This window comes from Otolemur garnettii, unplaced genomic scaffold (assembly GCF_000181295.1).
Source record: "Otolemur garnettii isolate 467f Iridium unplaced genomic scaffold, OtoGar3 scaffold00023, whole genome shotgun sequence".
Taxonomy (NCBI): Eukaryota; Metazoa; Chordata; class Mammalia; order Primates; family Galagidae; genus Otolemur; species Otolemur garnettii.
Genome location: NW_003852418.1, coordinates 1,446,758 through 1,461,765, shown reverse-complemented (window position 1 = coordinate 1,461,765; position 15,008 = coordinate 1,446,758). Strand labels below are relative to the sequence as shown.

The 15,008-nt window shown below is 39.3% G+C and overlaps 1 protein-coding gene across 2 annotated transcripts in view; it reads right to left on the bottom strand.

Annotated features, from left to right (window-relative positions):
* Positions 1 to 15,008, bottom strand: part of RALGAPB (Ral GTPase activating protein non-catalytic beta subunit) — a 116,715-nt gene that overhangs the window by 8,148 nt on the left and 93,559 nt on the right. For both annotated transcript variants that reach the window (XM_012803944.2, XM_012803945.2), the window contains exons 23-28: positions 14,264 to 14,422; positions 10,088 to 10,253; positions 5,926 to 6,048; positions 4,343 to 4,479; positions 1,542 to 1,650; positions 275 to 353 (exon numbers count right to left, since the gene is read on the bottom strand). In XM_012803944.2, the coding sequence (XP_012659398.1) occupies positions 275 to 353; positions 1,542 to 1,650; positions 4,343 to 4,479; positions 5,926 to 6,048; positions 10,088 to 10,253; positions 14,264 to 14,422 (773 nt within the window). The remainder of the gene's footprint in view (positions 1 to 274; positions 354 to 1,541; positions 1,651 to 4,342; positions 4,480 to 5,925; positions 6,049 to 10,087; positions 10,254 to 14,263; positions 14,423 to 15,008) is intronic.

The window sequence follows — 15,008 nt, the reverse complement described above, 5'->3', positions numbered from 1 at the left end:
TTCTCTTGCCTCAGCCTCCCAAGTAGCTGGGACTACAGGTGCCGGCCACAACGCCCGGCTATTTTGTTGTTGCAGTTGTTACTGTTGTTTAGCAGGCCCAGGCTGGGTTCAAACACGCCAGCCTCGGTATATGTGGCTGGTGCCCTAAACACTGTGCTACAGCCCCAAGTCCCTACAACCCTTCTGTTTCATGTAATTATTTCTTTAGTAAGCTGCAATCAATATATAAAAAATAGACATTCTGATGGATAGTAAGCAAATAAAAAACATGTACCTCAGAGAAGTGCTACTATTTGCAGTAGTTTCCACACCAGTACTGATCTCTGTCATCAGATCTGAGAGGGGAAAATTTTCTAGAAGAAAATAACAGCCTTACAATTAATATCTAATTTCTTAAACTCTTCACACAAGCAGTCAACAAACACATGGATTCTGCTATCCTAAAATATATAATCCTAACTATTCCCTACAAATTAAAAAATACTCCCTCAAGACATATTTTAGCCCAGGGACTGTAATAGAAGACCATTTTTCCACTGACAGGGCATGTGGGGGGATAAGAGGAGGACCTGAGGCATTGATGTTACGCGGCCTGGTTCCTAACATGCTATGGACCAGTGTTGGTCTGTGGACCCAGAATTAGGGACCACAGTTTTAGCTAATTTCATCTAAAGCTGAAAGTTCTTAGAGAGTATGTTCTATGGTTTTGAAGGCTTGGTTGTAAAGTACTTAATACACTTTCCTACAAATTCTAGGCTGGATGGGATTATGGGTAAAGTATGCATTTCTAATGCTCTCTTGTTACTAACATAAAAATCCTAAGAAACTTATTCATAGCAGAACTCTTTTTTTTTTTTTTGAGACAGAGTCTCACTGTATCGCCCTGGGTAGAGTGCAGTGGCGTGACAGCAACCTCTAACTCTTGGGCATAAGCAATTCTCTTGCCTCAGCCTCCCAAATAGCTGGGACTACAGTCGACCACCACAACGCCTGGCTATTTTTTTGTTGCAGTCGTCATTGTTATTTAGTAGGGCAGATTTAAACCCACCTGCCTCAGTGTATGTGGCCGGCGCCCTACCCACTGAGCTATGGGTGCTGCCATGCCAGAACTCTTAAGAACAAATTGATCTATACACTGAGATTAGACAGTTGGGCCTGTGGAGAGAGGGTAAACAATGACTCCCTTTCCCATTTACAGAGGTCCTGGGATGACTATCACCAATTGGCAACGAACTACTGACTGTGATATCAGTATGAATAACTAAAAGCTTTGTATATGCTAATATCATAAATCTTCACAGCTATGAAAAATGTGCCACAATTTTTTCCATTTAACAAATGAGTAAGCTAAGGCTTAATGAAAGTGAGTGGTGGAGCTGGATGCAAATCCAGGCCTACTGAACTCCAGAACTAACTCTTGGCCACCACATCCTGCCTACACTCCCCGCCCCCACCCCCACCCCCCACCCCCGCCCCACACACTTAGCAAGTTCTTATCAGTCCACTGTCATTTTATTTATGGACAAGTCCTCATACAGTACCTATATCATCATAGCGTTCCACCCAAACTACAGACACTCTCGTCTCAGGTCCAAGAGGAGGCACAGGGCGACCCTGAGGCAGTTTCTTCATTCTGGAACTGGGACTGAGCTGGGTAAGGAAAAAGAGGGGTTATATGGAAAAGAAGATATGGCTTAATAAAATTACCCAGTCATACATTTATCAAGATGCCCAGGAAAGTAAGTATCAGGTTATGAGAAATCACTAGGAAAAAAAGAGTGAAAGAGTGAAATACATTTACAAAAATACTCTTCTTTGGATATTATCAGTCTTAACCTAGAATGAGGAAACGAAGGCCCAAAACTGTCAAAGGAAAAAAGGTAAGGAATACTGAACAATAATAACTTGCATTAATAAAAAGAAAATATATAGGTAACGTCTTTATTGAGGGTGTAAAAGGATTTGAGTCAATCTCTATAGTAAGCAGAAAGCACTATGCTTTCCCTGTTACAGTGACTTCACTACTTTGCCTGGAGATCCTGATATCTATTACTCCTAGTTCTCAGACTAAATGTTTTCTACTGCAATCTATGCCTTGTTCTTTTTTCTCATCCACAGAAAGAAAAAACTTTGTTGGGTCTTCACTACCATGCTCAGTGTTCCTGCCACTCATCAGATTTAAGTTCCATTGTAAAGCGAACAGGACTATGTGGCTCCCCTTTAGCAAACTGGCACTCTGAGCTACACAACTCTTGGGGCATGCAGCTAAGTTTGTGCTAAAAGTCCTAAATAAAGTTCATGTGTACGGAGGGAAGAATCTCCCATCCAAGTACTAACCAGGCCCAACCCTGCTTAGCTTCTAAGATTAGATGAGATCAGGTGCGTTCAGGGTGGTATGGGAGAGGGAAGAACCTCAAGCTGTTGCCCTGGGTAGAGTGCCGTGGCATCACAATTCATAGCAATCTCCGACTCCTGGGCTTAAGTGGTTCTCTTGCCTCAGCCTCCCAAATAGCTGGGATTACAGGTGCCCAACACAACACCCAGCTATTTTTTGGTTGTAGTTGTCATTGTTGTTTGGCAGGCCTGGGCTGGATTCAAACCTGCCAGCTCTGGTGTATGTGGCTGGCACCTTAGCTGCTTGAGCTACAGGCGCCAAGCTGAGGTGAACTTTTAAAATAAAACTGTCTTTTTTTTTTTTTTAATCACAGAGATATATGTCTTTACCAGATGACATGATGTGCAAGTCCTTGGCAAGTCCCCCAGTTTTTCATTTCTACTGTAACATTCACGGAAAATGACTGACCAAGAGATTTCTCCCAAACTGTGACACATGTCCAGCCATACTCAGAGACTACTTTCTTAGCATCATGGCTCCTACTCCTACTTTGACTTCCAGTTCCAGATTTAAAAGGCTCCTATGATTAAGATCAGTCTTAATAATGGATAATGTCCCTTCTGCTCAAAGTAATTAAACTCACAAAATCCCTTTGCCATATAACTATAACATAACATAATCATAGGATATCTTATCATAGTCACAGGTTCCACACATATGCAAAGGGAGGACATCATACAAGGTCAAGGGTCATTGGAAGCCATCTTAAAATTTTGCCCAACACATCTTCCTATTTTCCTGGAATCTTGCTAAACTCACTCAATAGTTGTAGTAGAATTTTAAAGTAGATTCCTCCAAAGTTTTCTACATATGCGACCATACCATCTGCAAATACATACAGATTTACTTCTTCCTAAATAAAGAAGTTCTATTCAGTTTACTGAGAATTTTTATAATGGATGAATGTTGAGTTTCTGCCAACTGCTTTTTCTCTGTGAGTTTGCTTTTTTTATTTTGTTAGTAGTCTATAAAGTACTACATAGGTATAAATAAAAGCATGATGCTTTTAAGAGTTGTTGGTCTCTGAGGTTTAAGGAATACCTATGCTGGCGTTCAGAAAGTAAGCACAAAGGTAGTCAATCACTGAATCTTAGATCTGGCTAGACCTGCACTTTACCACACAACACTCACTTGTTCATCTCTAAACTATATTTTGTGAAACCTTTAAGAAATCCTTTGCAAAATCAGTCTGCTTTAGGGAGTCTCATACAATTTAACTTTTTTTTCTAAATCAATTTTAAAAGTATGAATCTCTCCCATATTCTCTTAAGTATATACTTCTATTAAAAATAATTTTCACTGTAAAAGGAAACTAAACTAAAATACCACATTTCTTTTGTCTTTATTATTTATTCTAAATCAGTCTTCTTACACTAACAACATGATACTGTACTCTTGCTCTTACTTATTTGGGTTATTTTCCAGTAAGGATTAGGAGATGTCATGAGAGTAAATAAAGAAATAACATGTGCCAATGAGGTAAGAGAAAAGTATAAAAGCAAAAAGTTCACTTCTCGTACTGGGGGCTGTGTTCCTCACTCAGTATATTTATTCATATGCTGGGCTATTCTCTAAAATATTGTCATTTTTATATTGTCACACTTGTGTAAGCTGAACATTATATGATTAAAGATAGGATACATATAGCTACTGCTGTACCTTTAGCGGCTATTTCAGGGACCAAATAAAAATCTAAGCTTGAAAGGGAATAGGTGAGAGAATCAAAGATAGGACCCAGAATGGTGAAATCAAGGAAAACCATAAAAAATGTTGCAGAATGAACTATTTATTGCAGGTGGAAAAAAAGAAAATTGTGAGAATATTACTTCAAAAAATTAAGTTACTGATGAATCAGTACTCTGCTAAAATTACTCTCTGGGTTAAAATTTTAAGCTTTTCAGGCATTTCACTACAAACTTTTGGATATATATCAACAAAGTGACTTACCCTCTGTGAGGAATTAAGATTGTCTGTATGATTAGGGAAAAGCTCAAGTGTCAGGGATGGCTGTTTCAGAATTCCTGGCATAAGATCCATATTTGAATCACTATCTTGATCCGAGATGTTACTTTCCAATGAATCAGCTATGATGTAAAGAAAACAAGCAATTACAATGCCTACTACTTCTTCAGAGCAAAAATGTTTTAATGAGTGGTGCCCACTAGTCTAACGTAAGTCACTTAAAAAACAAAGCGTTGCTTCTAACATTCAGAAAATGAGTACAAGGGAAGCCAAACACTGAATATTGGAACTGGCTAAAATCCTACATTACCATGCAACACTTGACTTCTTCATCTTTTTCTAAAAGGATCAGGCAATAAACAGTTTAAGCTTTGCTAACCATATAGGTGCCTGCTGCATATTCTTCTTCATACTTTATAACTCTTTATAAAGGGAAAACCCACTCTTGGCTGTATTTGGCTTGTGCACTATAGTTTGTTGGCTCCTGTTCTACAGGTGATAACTGAGGTTAAAACTAGAATTTGATTTTTCAGGTACAGAATATAATAAATGCTGGCTGGGCATGCAAGGTTGAGGCAGGAGGATCTCTGTAGCCCAGGAGTTTGAGGTTACAGTGACTTATGATGATGCCACTGCACACTATACTCTAGCCTGGGCAACAGAATAAAACCCTGTCTCAAAAAAAAAAAAATGAAGAGGAAAAAGAAGAGGAGGAGAAGGAGGAAGAACATAATAAACACCATTATTATTCTCTGAATTATTTTTGACTATATATTTAATCAGACTAAGGAAAATAGCCTTGACCACCACCTTTTCTAGCTGTTGAAGTTTCTCCTGCTAAGTGCCCAGGTAGATGCTATTACGAGATCCTTCCGGTTGTAGGATTCTATGGGGTTCCACATAAAGGCTCTTATATGGGAATAGGGAAGTAGGCGAGGGCTCACTCATAATTCAAGAAAGAAATAAGCAAACTGGAAAACAGCCCTTATATGTACTGATTAATTAAAGACAGACAAAATAGGCTGAAGTGGGACTCTTCCATTTTACAAATATTATTAGAGGGTTAGTCTGCCTGTCTTTAACTACTTTCCATAACAAAGCTAAGAGAAGATAACATCTTATACCTCTGTATAATATAATAGTTATAATGCCTTAGAAGGTAAAGAATTCCTCAGATCACTTCAACATCTCTTCTAATGCAATAATACTGCACAAACCAGGAATACAAAAATGGATCCTAAAATGATGCCCCAACCCATCTCTTTTTTTTTTTTTTTTTTTTGAGATGGAGCCTCAAGCTATCCCCCTGGGTAGAGTGCCATGGCATCACACTCACAGCAACCTCCAACTCCTGGGCTCAAGCGAGTCTCCTGCCTCCGCCTCCCAAGTAGCTGGGACTACAGGTGCCCGCCACAACGCCTGGCCATTTTTTGGTTGCAGCCATCATTGTTGTTTGGCGGGCCCGGGCTGGGGATTCGAACCCGCCACCTTAGGTGTATGTGGCTGGCGCCTTAGCCGCTTGAGCCACAGGCGCCGAGCCCCATCTCTTAAAAAAAAAAAGTTCTTACTTAAGGACTCCACAGGAGAAGGAACTACAAAAGCTATTTCCGTAAGGGCATCAGCATAATATAGCACCTTCTTCTGGCCATTGAAAATGCTAGCTCCAATATCTTCAGAGGAAATCACTTCATCTAGAACAAAAAACAGTGTATTATTGCTTGAAAAGTGAGGAGAAAAACAGTATCATCATGCTTCATGAAATGGTTACTGGTTAATAAAGTCATAATAAATAACAGAAGACATGTTTCCAACAAAACCAATTAGTGTGTAAGAATAAAAAGTTATAATGTTCATTAAATGTCCTTATATATAAAATCATTATTTCAGATCATAAAATCTTAACTTCGTGTTTCTGAAATGACTCTGTAGGAACAAGGATAATCACAGGAAAAGAAACAAAATGCAGTGACTCTGTATCAGACCACTTCTTATCAGCAGGGCCTTTAACTCATCTGCAGGACTCAGATACAGAAAAAGCAGGCCTGAACCTTCACCACAGTGTACCTGGTTTTCCCAAGTCCTGGGTAGACAGAGGTGGTCTCTGGGGAGGTGATGGAGGGAGGGGTGCCAGAGGATTATGTGTACTTTACAATGATGGAGGAAGTCAGGGTGAATAGTCAAGGAGATCTCCATTCTCCAGTCTTGCAGATTCTCTGTGTGTGTGTGTGGGAGGGTTGGGCAGGGGGTGGTCCAGGGTAATGAAAAGTGTGCTTGTGGGTCACTGAGCTCCCTATTAAGGGATCCTGTTGGAAGCCTTGAGTCTCAAATGGGAGACAGGTCCACAGATTCATGCTTAGGGTTGCAAGGTTGATAAAGGCACGCTTAACCTGGTTGGAATCCTCATTGGATCAGAAACTAACTTGTAATTTGGATAAAATCTCAAACTCTCTGAACTCAAGCTCCTCATCTGCAAAATGTAAAAACAAATTTACCAGATAATTTAGGATTGTTGTGGGAATTAATGAGTCTTCAAGCCTGCAAAATTTGAAAAGCAATAGGTCTTGTAATCCCATTTGACACCACACCATCTGATGTAGATAATCTGCAAAATGTGGATGATGATGGGATCAAGTATTCATTCGGGTGGTTGTGAAGATAAAGGCTTATCATATGTTACTCCATTCTTGGCAAATATGATAATTTCCAGAGCCCCAGGGATACTTTATTTGTTCAACAAGGCCTTTCTTTCCACCTTTCTCAGGCAAAGGGGGGCCTATGCCTTTTGGATGCCTATGGCATTGCCTTCAGGCTAAACTAAGTGACCCTACCTTTCTCTCTTGTTTCTGGGGACTTAGGATGGGGAGAAGGGTAGATCACCTAAGGGTGGGTAGGGACATCTCACCCTTAGGAAGGTAGCCACAAAACCATATTAATTTAGGAGGGAATTACTCAGTTCATAGGTCCCTATAAACAATTCTCTTTCAAAAATGCAGGACAGACTGGGAAGGGTGAGGGAGTGAAGGTCACTACTCTCATTAGGATTAGGAAGCATTTGGCATTTGCAAGCTGTGAGATCAACAGATTCAAAGATTATTTAGTAATAAAGAAAAATGCTCACAATACAGTATGGGGGAAAATAGGGAAATCAAAGTTTATGTATGAAGTTATAGCAAAAAAAAGAAAAAGAAAGAAAGAAGAGAAAAAAAAAAGAAAAGGAAAGGGAAAGAAATGAAAAGAAAAGAAAAAAAGAAAGCAATCCTTTTGAAACAGGTAATGATCAACAGGAAGACCATCGCAGTCCCTGTGAAGGGAGTTAACGTTCGGGGTGTGTGTACACGTGGACTCCTGCTTACAAGGCATTTCAGTTCCTGGTCTCTAAACTGCTCCTCAGCTCGGCTTCTGCTCCACCTTCCCCAGGGGTCAGTGATGTCAGATAAAAAGGTACAGTTTTAGTGATAACTGCTCTAAGCCAGCATGGCTGAATTAACAAAAGAAATTCTCTTTCTCTCTCTCTCTCTTTTTTTTTTTTGTAGAGACAAAAGTCTCACTTTATTGCCCTCAGTAGAGTGCCATGGCATCACACAGCTCATAGCAACCTCCAACTCCTGGGCTTAGGCGATTCTCTTGCCTCAGCCTCCAGAGGAGCTTGGACTATAGGCACCTGCTACAATGCCCAGCTACTTTTTTGTTGCAGTTTGGCCTAGGCTCGGTTTGAACCCGCCACCCCTGGTATATGGGGCCAGCATCCTACACACTGAGCCACAGGTGCCACCCAACAAAAGAAATATAGTTATCAATTAAAATGAACTCAAAGTCCTTCCAATAATACATAATGGGCCAAAAGCTGACAAAAAATTATGCAAAGGAAATGAAGAAATAACTCTCAGAAAAGAAATAAAAATATGAAAAGATACTCATTAATCATAATTAAAAACAGAAAATCTCTCACCTAACAAATTGGAAGATACCTAATGCTGCTGAAGGCATAGCAAATAGGAAGTTAAGACCAAAGGTTAGCAAACTTTTTCTATAGAGGATCAGACAGTAAAGTCATTTCAGGTTTTGCAGGCCTTCTAGTCTTTGCCACAACCACTCAATTCTGCCACTGCAGCACAAACACAGTCACAGATAGTGTGGCTACATTCCAACAAAGCTTAAACAGGCTGGGGCTTTGTCTGTGGACTCCTGGTACAGGCACTTTGTATCTATGATGTAGACACTGCAGTCACTGCCCCAGCCCTCACCCCACTCGCCCCTACACTGCAGAAGCCATGAAGTGCAAAGCAGTCAGACTGTCCCTTCCTGTCAGTTCTAACTTGTCAGCATCTCTCCACTAGGATCATTCCATCTCTCCTGCCACAGGGACAGGTTTAGGACAGTCTAATCGCTGTGCAGCTCAGGACTTGGAGAGCAAGGGGATACCAAGACCTGGCTAATCTCTTCTCTTCAGGCTAGCGTGACACGTGAATATAAAACCTGGAACTGTTTTCCTGCACTGTGAGAGAAGCCAGGCTGGGGACAAAGCTAACATCCAGAGAACAGAGCTAAAGAAAAACTGTAAAGAAATAGGAAAGTTAATCAAATAATACCAAAAACTTAAAGCAACTTCTGGAATTTTTAGACATGAGGCAATAAATGACCTCCAAAATCTAAGTCAATTTGGGTCAGATGTTCTGTTATTTGGCAGTCATAAATATCCAACTGGTAAGATTTATCAAAATGAAAAATGTGCACTGGACATAGGCCCTACCCACTTTAGAAAGATAATATTAATATTCCAGTAACATCAGAAGCCCAAGAACAAATATCATTAGCCAGGTGGGGCAAAGGTCTTTAGTTTAAATTTAGACTTCCTCTGGTACTTGTTATCCTAATTACAGCTCCTCAGGAGGATTTGTAGGGATGGGCAGGAGACTCTCAGAGGTAGCCAACTGCTTACTACAAAGGATATGCTAGAGTATCCCAAGAATGTAACCTAATGCGACTCTTTCGATAGCCACAAAGTCTATAAAACACATCTGTTAATACAGAAAACTATTAGACAAAATACATTTATTAGGAAGCTATATCATTTACTACAATATTTTTATATAAAACTGAACTTGTTTACTCATACTGTAAAAAAGGGACTTATCAGTATTGTTTTTGTTTTGGGGTTTTTTTTTTTTTTTTTGACAGAGTCTCACTTTGTTGTCCTGGGTAGAGTGTCATGGCGTCACAGCTCACAGCAACCTCAGACTCTTGGGCCCAAGCAATCCTCTTGCCTTGGCCTGTCGAGGAGCTGGGTCTACAGGCGCCCGTCACATGCCCAGCTATTTTTACAGACAAGGTCTTGCTCTGGCTCAGGCTGGTTTCAAACCTGTGAGCTCAGGCAATCCACCTGTCATGGCCTCCCAACTGCTGGGATTACAGGCGTGAGCCATCGCACCCAGCCAACTTATCAGTATTGTAATAATTAAGTCACTAATTCTGTATCAATTACCCTATCATTATATGTGTATACACACACACATATTTATCTTTCACATACAGAATCTGTGTATATGGAAATGAAAGTTTTCCATTATATACCTGTTTGGTTTATGTTTTTAACAAGATTTACAAATACATAGTAAAAAAAAAGAAATAAATTTCTTGTTTCAAATTTCTACAAATTCATAGTAAAGGAGGGGGGAAAGGACAAAAAAAAAAAACCCCAAGAAACAAACAAATAACAATTATGAATTTTACCTTGTTCAGATCCTTCACCGTCATCACAACTGTTTATAGACCAGCTAGTGGAAACGTGCCCAGTCCAACCAGGGTGTCTGCCCACATCTACTGACCAGCCAAGGGAGAGCAAAAATTCTAGGAAATGTGGCTGAACATTTCTGGAAGACTCCACATTCTTTAAAATCTGAAATACATACCAATCATTAGCTATAATGAAGAGAACAAAAAAAAAATCAAAATAAATCTTCATAGAAATTGGTTAGCTTTGAAGCTTATGACAAATCAAGTCCAAATTCAGAATAAATTTGAGGATTTACCACTGTAGTGAAAACCGCAAGCTCTGGAGTTACAAGATTTGGAATGGCTGGGCCTTGATCAAATTTCTTTCTTTTTTTTTTTTTTGAGACCCATGGCATCACACAGCTCATAGCAACCTCCAACTCCTGGGCTCAAGCGAGTCTCCTGCCTCAGCCTCCTGAGTAGCTGGGACCACAGGCGCCCGCCACAACGCCTGGCTATTTTTTGGCTATATTTTGGTTGCAGCCGTCATTGTTGTTTTGGCGGGTCCAGGCTGGATTCGAACCCGCCACCTTAGGTGTATGTGGCTGGCGCCTTAGCCACTTGAGCCACAGGTGCTGAGCCTTGATCAAATTTCTTAACCTCACTGTTTCAGTTTCATCATCTATAAAGTAGGGATAACAGTAACAGCTGTGAAGATAAAATGAGACAGTGCAAGCAGAGCCTTTAGCATCTTCCTAGTAAGGAAGACCAGACAAATTTACTAAAAGACACTATGTCCCTGCCTTCACAGAGTTCACTGCTTAATGATAAATATTACATAGGTACGTGATTAATTATAAATCTTGACAAATGGTATAAAAGTACAAATTTACTAAAAATCCAATAAAGACTAGGTTTAATTAATAAGTAAGTGTGACAATATACTTTTCTTTGCTCAAAGGAGAGAATATAGCCACTCCAGTGAAAAAAAAGCAAGCAGTAGGTTCTCTCCTCTTCACTAAGTGGTGCTTTGGCTATGTACTGGCCTCAGAAAGAGCCTTTCATTCTAAGGTCGTGCTTCTCACCTGGGGGTGATTTTCCTCTCCAGGAAACATTTTGTAATTGTTGGCACCAACTGGTGGGGCACACTACTAGTATCTACTGGTAGAGGCCAAAGATGCTGCTAGATGTTCTAAAATATGTAGGACAGCCCCTACAACAAAGAATTACCTGCCCCAAATGGCAATACTGCTGTTGGTGAAAAGCTCATTTCTAAAATAAAGAAAATAAATTCTTCTCTAAATTGAAAATTTAAAGGGGTAGGGAGTAGGTAGGGGAGTATATCAAAATCACCTGAGGAATTTCCTAAAAATAAGATTCCCTTAGACTGTTCTAGACCCACAGAATCAGCAAAGGTAGAATTCTAAAATCACTTTTTTTTTGGCCAGGGCTGGGTTTGAACCTGCCACCTCTGACATATGGGGCCGGCACCCTACCCTTTTGAGCCATAGCTGCCACCCCTAAAATCATTATTTTTAAAAAGCTTCCCCAAATGTCTGAGGCAGCCAGTGCACAGATCACCAATACCATTCATAAGAGAAGCCTGTCAAAGTCAAAATATAAGATGTTATACCCATTACTTCACTGGGCATCACTGCCAGGTCACTACCTCTTAAACACAGCACCAGTGTCTTTAGAAGTATACCCATTTAATTCATCCTTCATATTCTTCAGTGACAGGAAAGTGATTTGACAGTTTCAGTTTTTGCAATTAACATTTTTATCTAGTAGTAAAACATTTAAATAAACAACTTCCGGAAATTTAGTCACGCAGCAATAAGTGAATCAAATTCAACTTGCAGGGCACTTGCTGACAGTCAGAAATTAATCTAAACCTACAAAGAGGCAGGTTGCAGCCATTCCAAAGGAGGCCTCGGGAAACCTTCACCGTTTCCTAGCCACCCTCAGCCCCTAGGAACTGAAAGAAATTGGTTTAGGAGTCGCCGTAAGGGTTTGTGTCTTCTTGTACAAGAAGGAGAAAAATGGCTCCACTATTTTCAGGTGAACAATGCACTAAACTTCCTTCAAAGCAGATCCCTAATCTCTATAATTAATCCTATTTTACTGAGGTTCTTCAAAAATACTGGAGCCTACCAGTATCATCCCTGGCTACCAGCAGGCCACTTTCTCCCAAGCTCCAAGCATATCCTGTAACAAATTTCACAAAGATGCAATACCCTCTTACCTCTGGAAAATTTACACATATTATTACTTTGTCAGTAACAATCTGCATCTGACTTTTTAACTACAGTCAATGTATACCTCAAATACCAGCTTAACTGTCTTTTCCTCTAGGACACAGCCTTCAAACCAGGCTAGGTTTTCCTGTCATGGTTCCTATAACACGCTTTAATGTTTAGTGCCCCTATCAGTACATTTACTACAGTGGCTTAATCGTTTGTCTTCTCTCTTGACAGTAGTTTTAGGAGGCCAGAAATCTTATAGATCTTGTTTGCCACTGTAACCCTGGTACCTAACAGCAGATACTTAGTAAATATTTATCAAATCAGTAACATGAAATGAACTTTCTCATAAATCTATCTTTCCTAATAGCTCACCAATAATTTGAAATAGTACATCTAGTGTAAACATTTTGTGACTTTAGTACATTCTTTAAGGTATGCTAATTTGATTAGGTAATGGGCTTATAAGGATTAGAGCAACATTCTAGCATCATGTAGCTACGGTGTCCTGCACACCCAAATACCACATTTTACAAATCTTCACTGGCCCTTTTCTAGTCACAGTCACTAGTTCACTGCCTGCCTGTTCCATGTTTCCACTATTCATTTGCAACCAAAATTTCAACAAATCTGCCATTTGCTCTCAGTTTTCCATTCTCACCTCTTATATATTTCTTCATCCTTCTCCTAGTCTCTTTGTTATACATATCCAGTTGTCTTTCACTTAGTGTTCTGTTTTTATCCTTTATTTCAGGTGTTATTTTCCCCACTGTATACTATGCATGTCTTAACTGAATTGATTTGCTTGTGAAATTACCTAAAAGGTGAGATCCTCGAGAGGAAAACTTGTTGTAAACTTCTCCCTGGCAGACTGAGCCACAAGAAAAATGTTCAGTAAATATTTATGCTGTTACTTAAGCTAAGCAATTAGGTTTAGCTTTAGCTTTTTGTGCTTAATTTTGTGATTTTAGTTTCTTTTGTCTTAGGAATATGAATTCCTTAAAGGGAAGAAAGGTATGCTAAAGCTCCTGTCTAACCCACATTCCTTATGGGTCAAAAGACTCAGAACCCTAAGCATCACGGTTTCAACTAATTCAGTTTTTTTTTTTTTTTTTTTTTTTAGAGACAAGAGTCTTACTTTGTCACCCTCAGTAGAGTGCTTTGGCATCACAGCTCACAGCAACCTCCAGCTCTTGGACTTAGGTGATTCTCTTGCCTCAGTCTCCCGAATAGCTGGAACTATAGGCGCCTGCCACAACGTCTGGCTATTTTTTTTGTTGCAGTTTGGCTGAGGCGGGTTTAAACCTGCCACCTTTGGTATATGGGGCCAGCACCCTACTCACTGAGTAATAGGTGCTGCCCACAAATTCAGTTTTTGAAATGATTTGTAACAAGTCTTTAAGCATCAAGTATAAAATATTCATATGAAAAAGGAAGGAAACTTTAATCCAAGGCCCCTTTAAATTATTAGGCCCAATGAAGCACTGAAATGTGACAGACAGCAGTCATGTCTTACTCTCCCCACTCTCCCCACCATCTTCAAACTAAGTAATCATTTCCAGGTTGCCTGCTATATGAAGTCTAGATTGAGTATTGACACTAATAGCTACTATAAATTAATCTAACCATGCCCTACACTGGGCACCAGACCTCATACCCTATAGTTCAACAATGTATAGCCAATCACTGATAAACGTTATTTCTGTAAACCAATGAGAATTTCTGACAAAGAACTTTTATTATTATTCCATCTCCCAATTCATCCTTTTTTTCTCTAAAAACTTGAGCCTTTCCTTTAGTCTCTGGAACACTTTTCTGTATTTCCCAAGCTGCAGTCCTTAATCTTGGCCCAAATAAACTACCTATATTAATTTTGCTTCAGTTTCTTTAAGTCAAATACATTTGTAGCACAAAAATTATGAAAAAAAACGTTTGTTTTCAGAATTCTTACCTCTTGGTTCGTTTTCTGACCTGGCTTCATATAGAAAATAAAAACTGTGTCAAAAGGACGACATGGCAAGAGATCCAGATACCCAATGTCATCAAAAAATCCAGGTATCGTGGAATCAAGTGCAATAAGATGAGGAGGTAGACGACTATTTGCAGGTTCCTACCACCAAAGGAAGAAAGGAGCAATTATTATTTATTTTCATTAATTTAATTATAAAAGTAATACTTGATCATAGTTTAGTAACAATTCATTGAAAAAATATAACATGGCAGGAATAAGCACAACCACAATTCTACACTAAAGCAATTATTTAATATTTTTGTATACTTCTTTCCAGTTCTTGCATTTCCTTTTTTAAGATATAATTGAGATTTTTATATTGCATATGTAATTTTGGATGCTATTTCCTCTATAATAGCTATATCCTATTATACAGTATGCCTATAGTATATAATATTTCTCTAGATTATAGTATTTTCAATGCATTTTTCCTCATTCATTGATGGTGGCAATGCAAAATGTTATAGCCACTCTGAAAGACAGTTTGGTAGTTTCTCACAAAGCCAAACATAGTCTTATCATACAATTGCACATACTGGTATTTGCCCAAGAATTAAAAATATATATCCACACAAACCTGCACATGAGTGTTTACAGCAGCTTTATTGGTACTTGGTAAAGTACTATTATGGGTAGATTAAAAACATAAATTAGGCTCGGTGCCTGTAGCTCAAGTGGCTAGGGC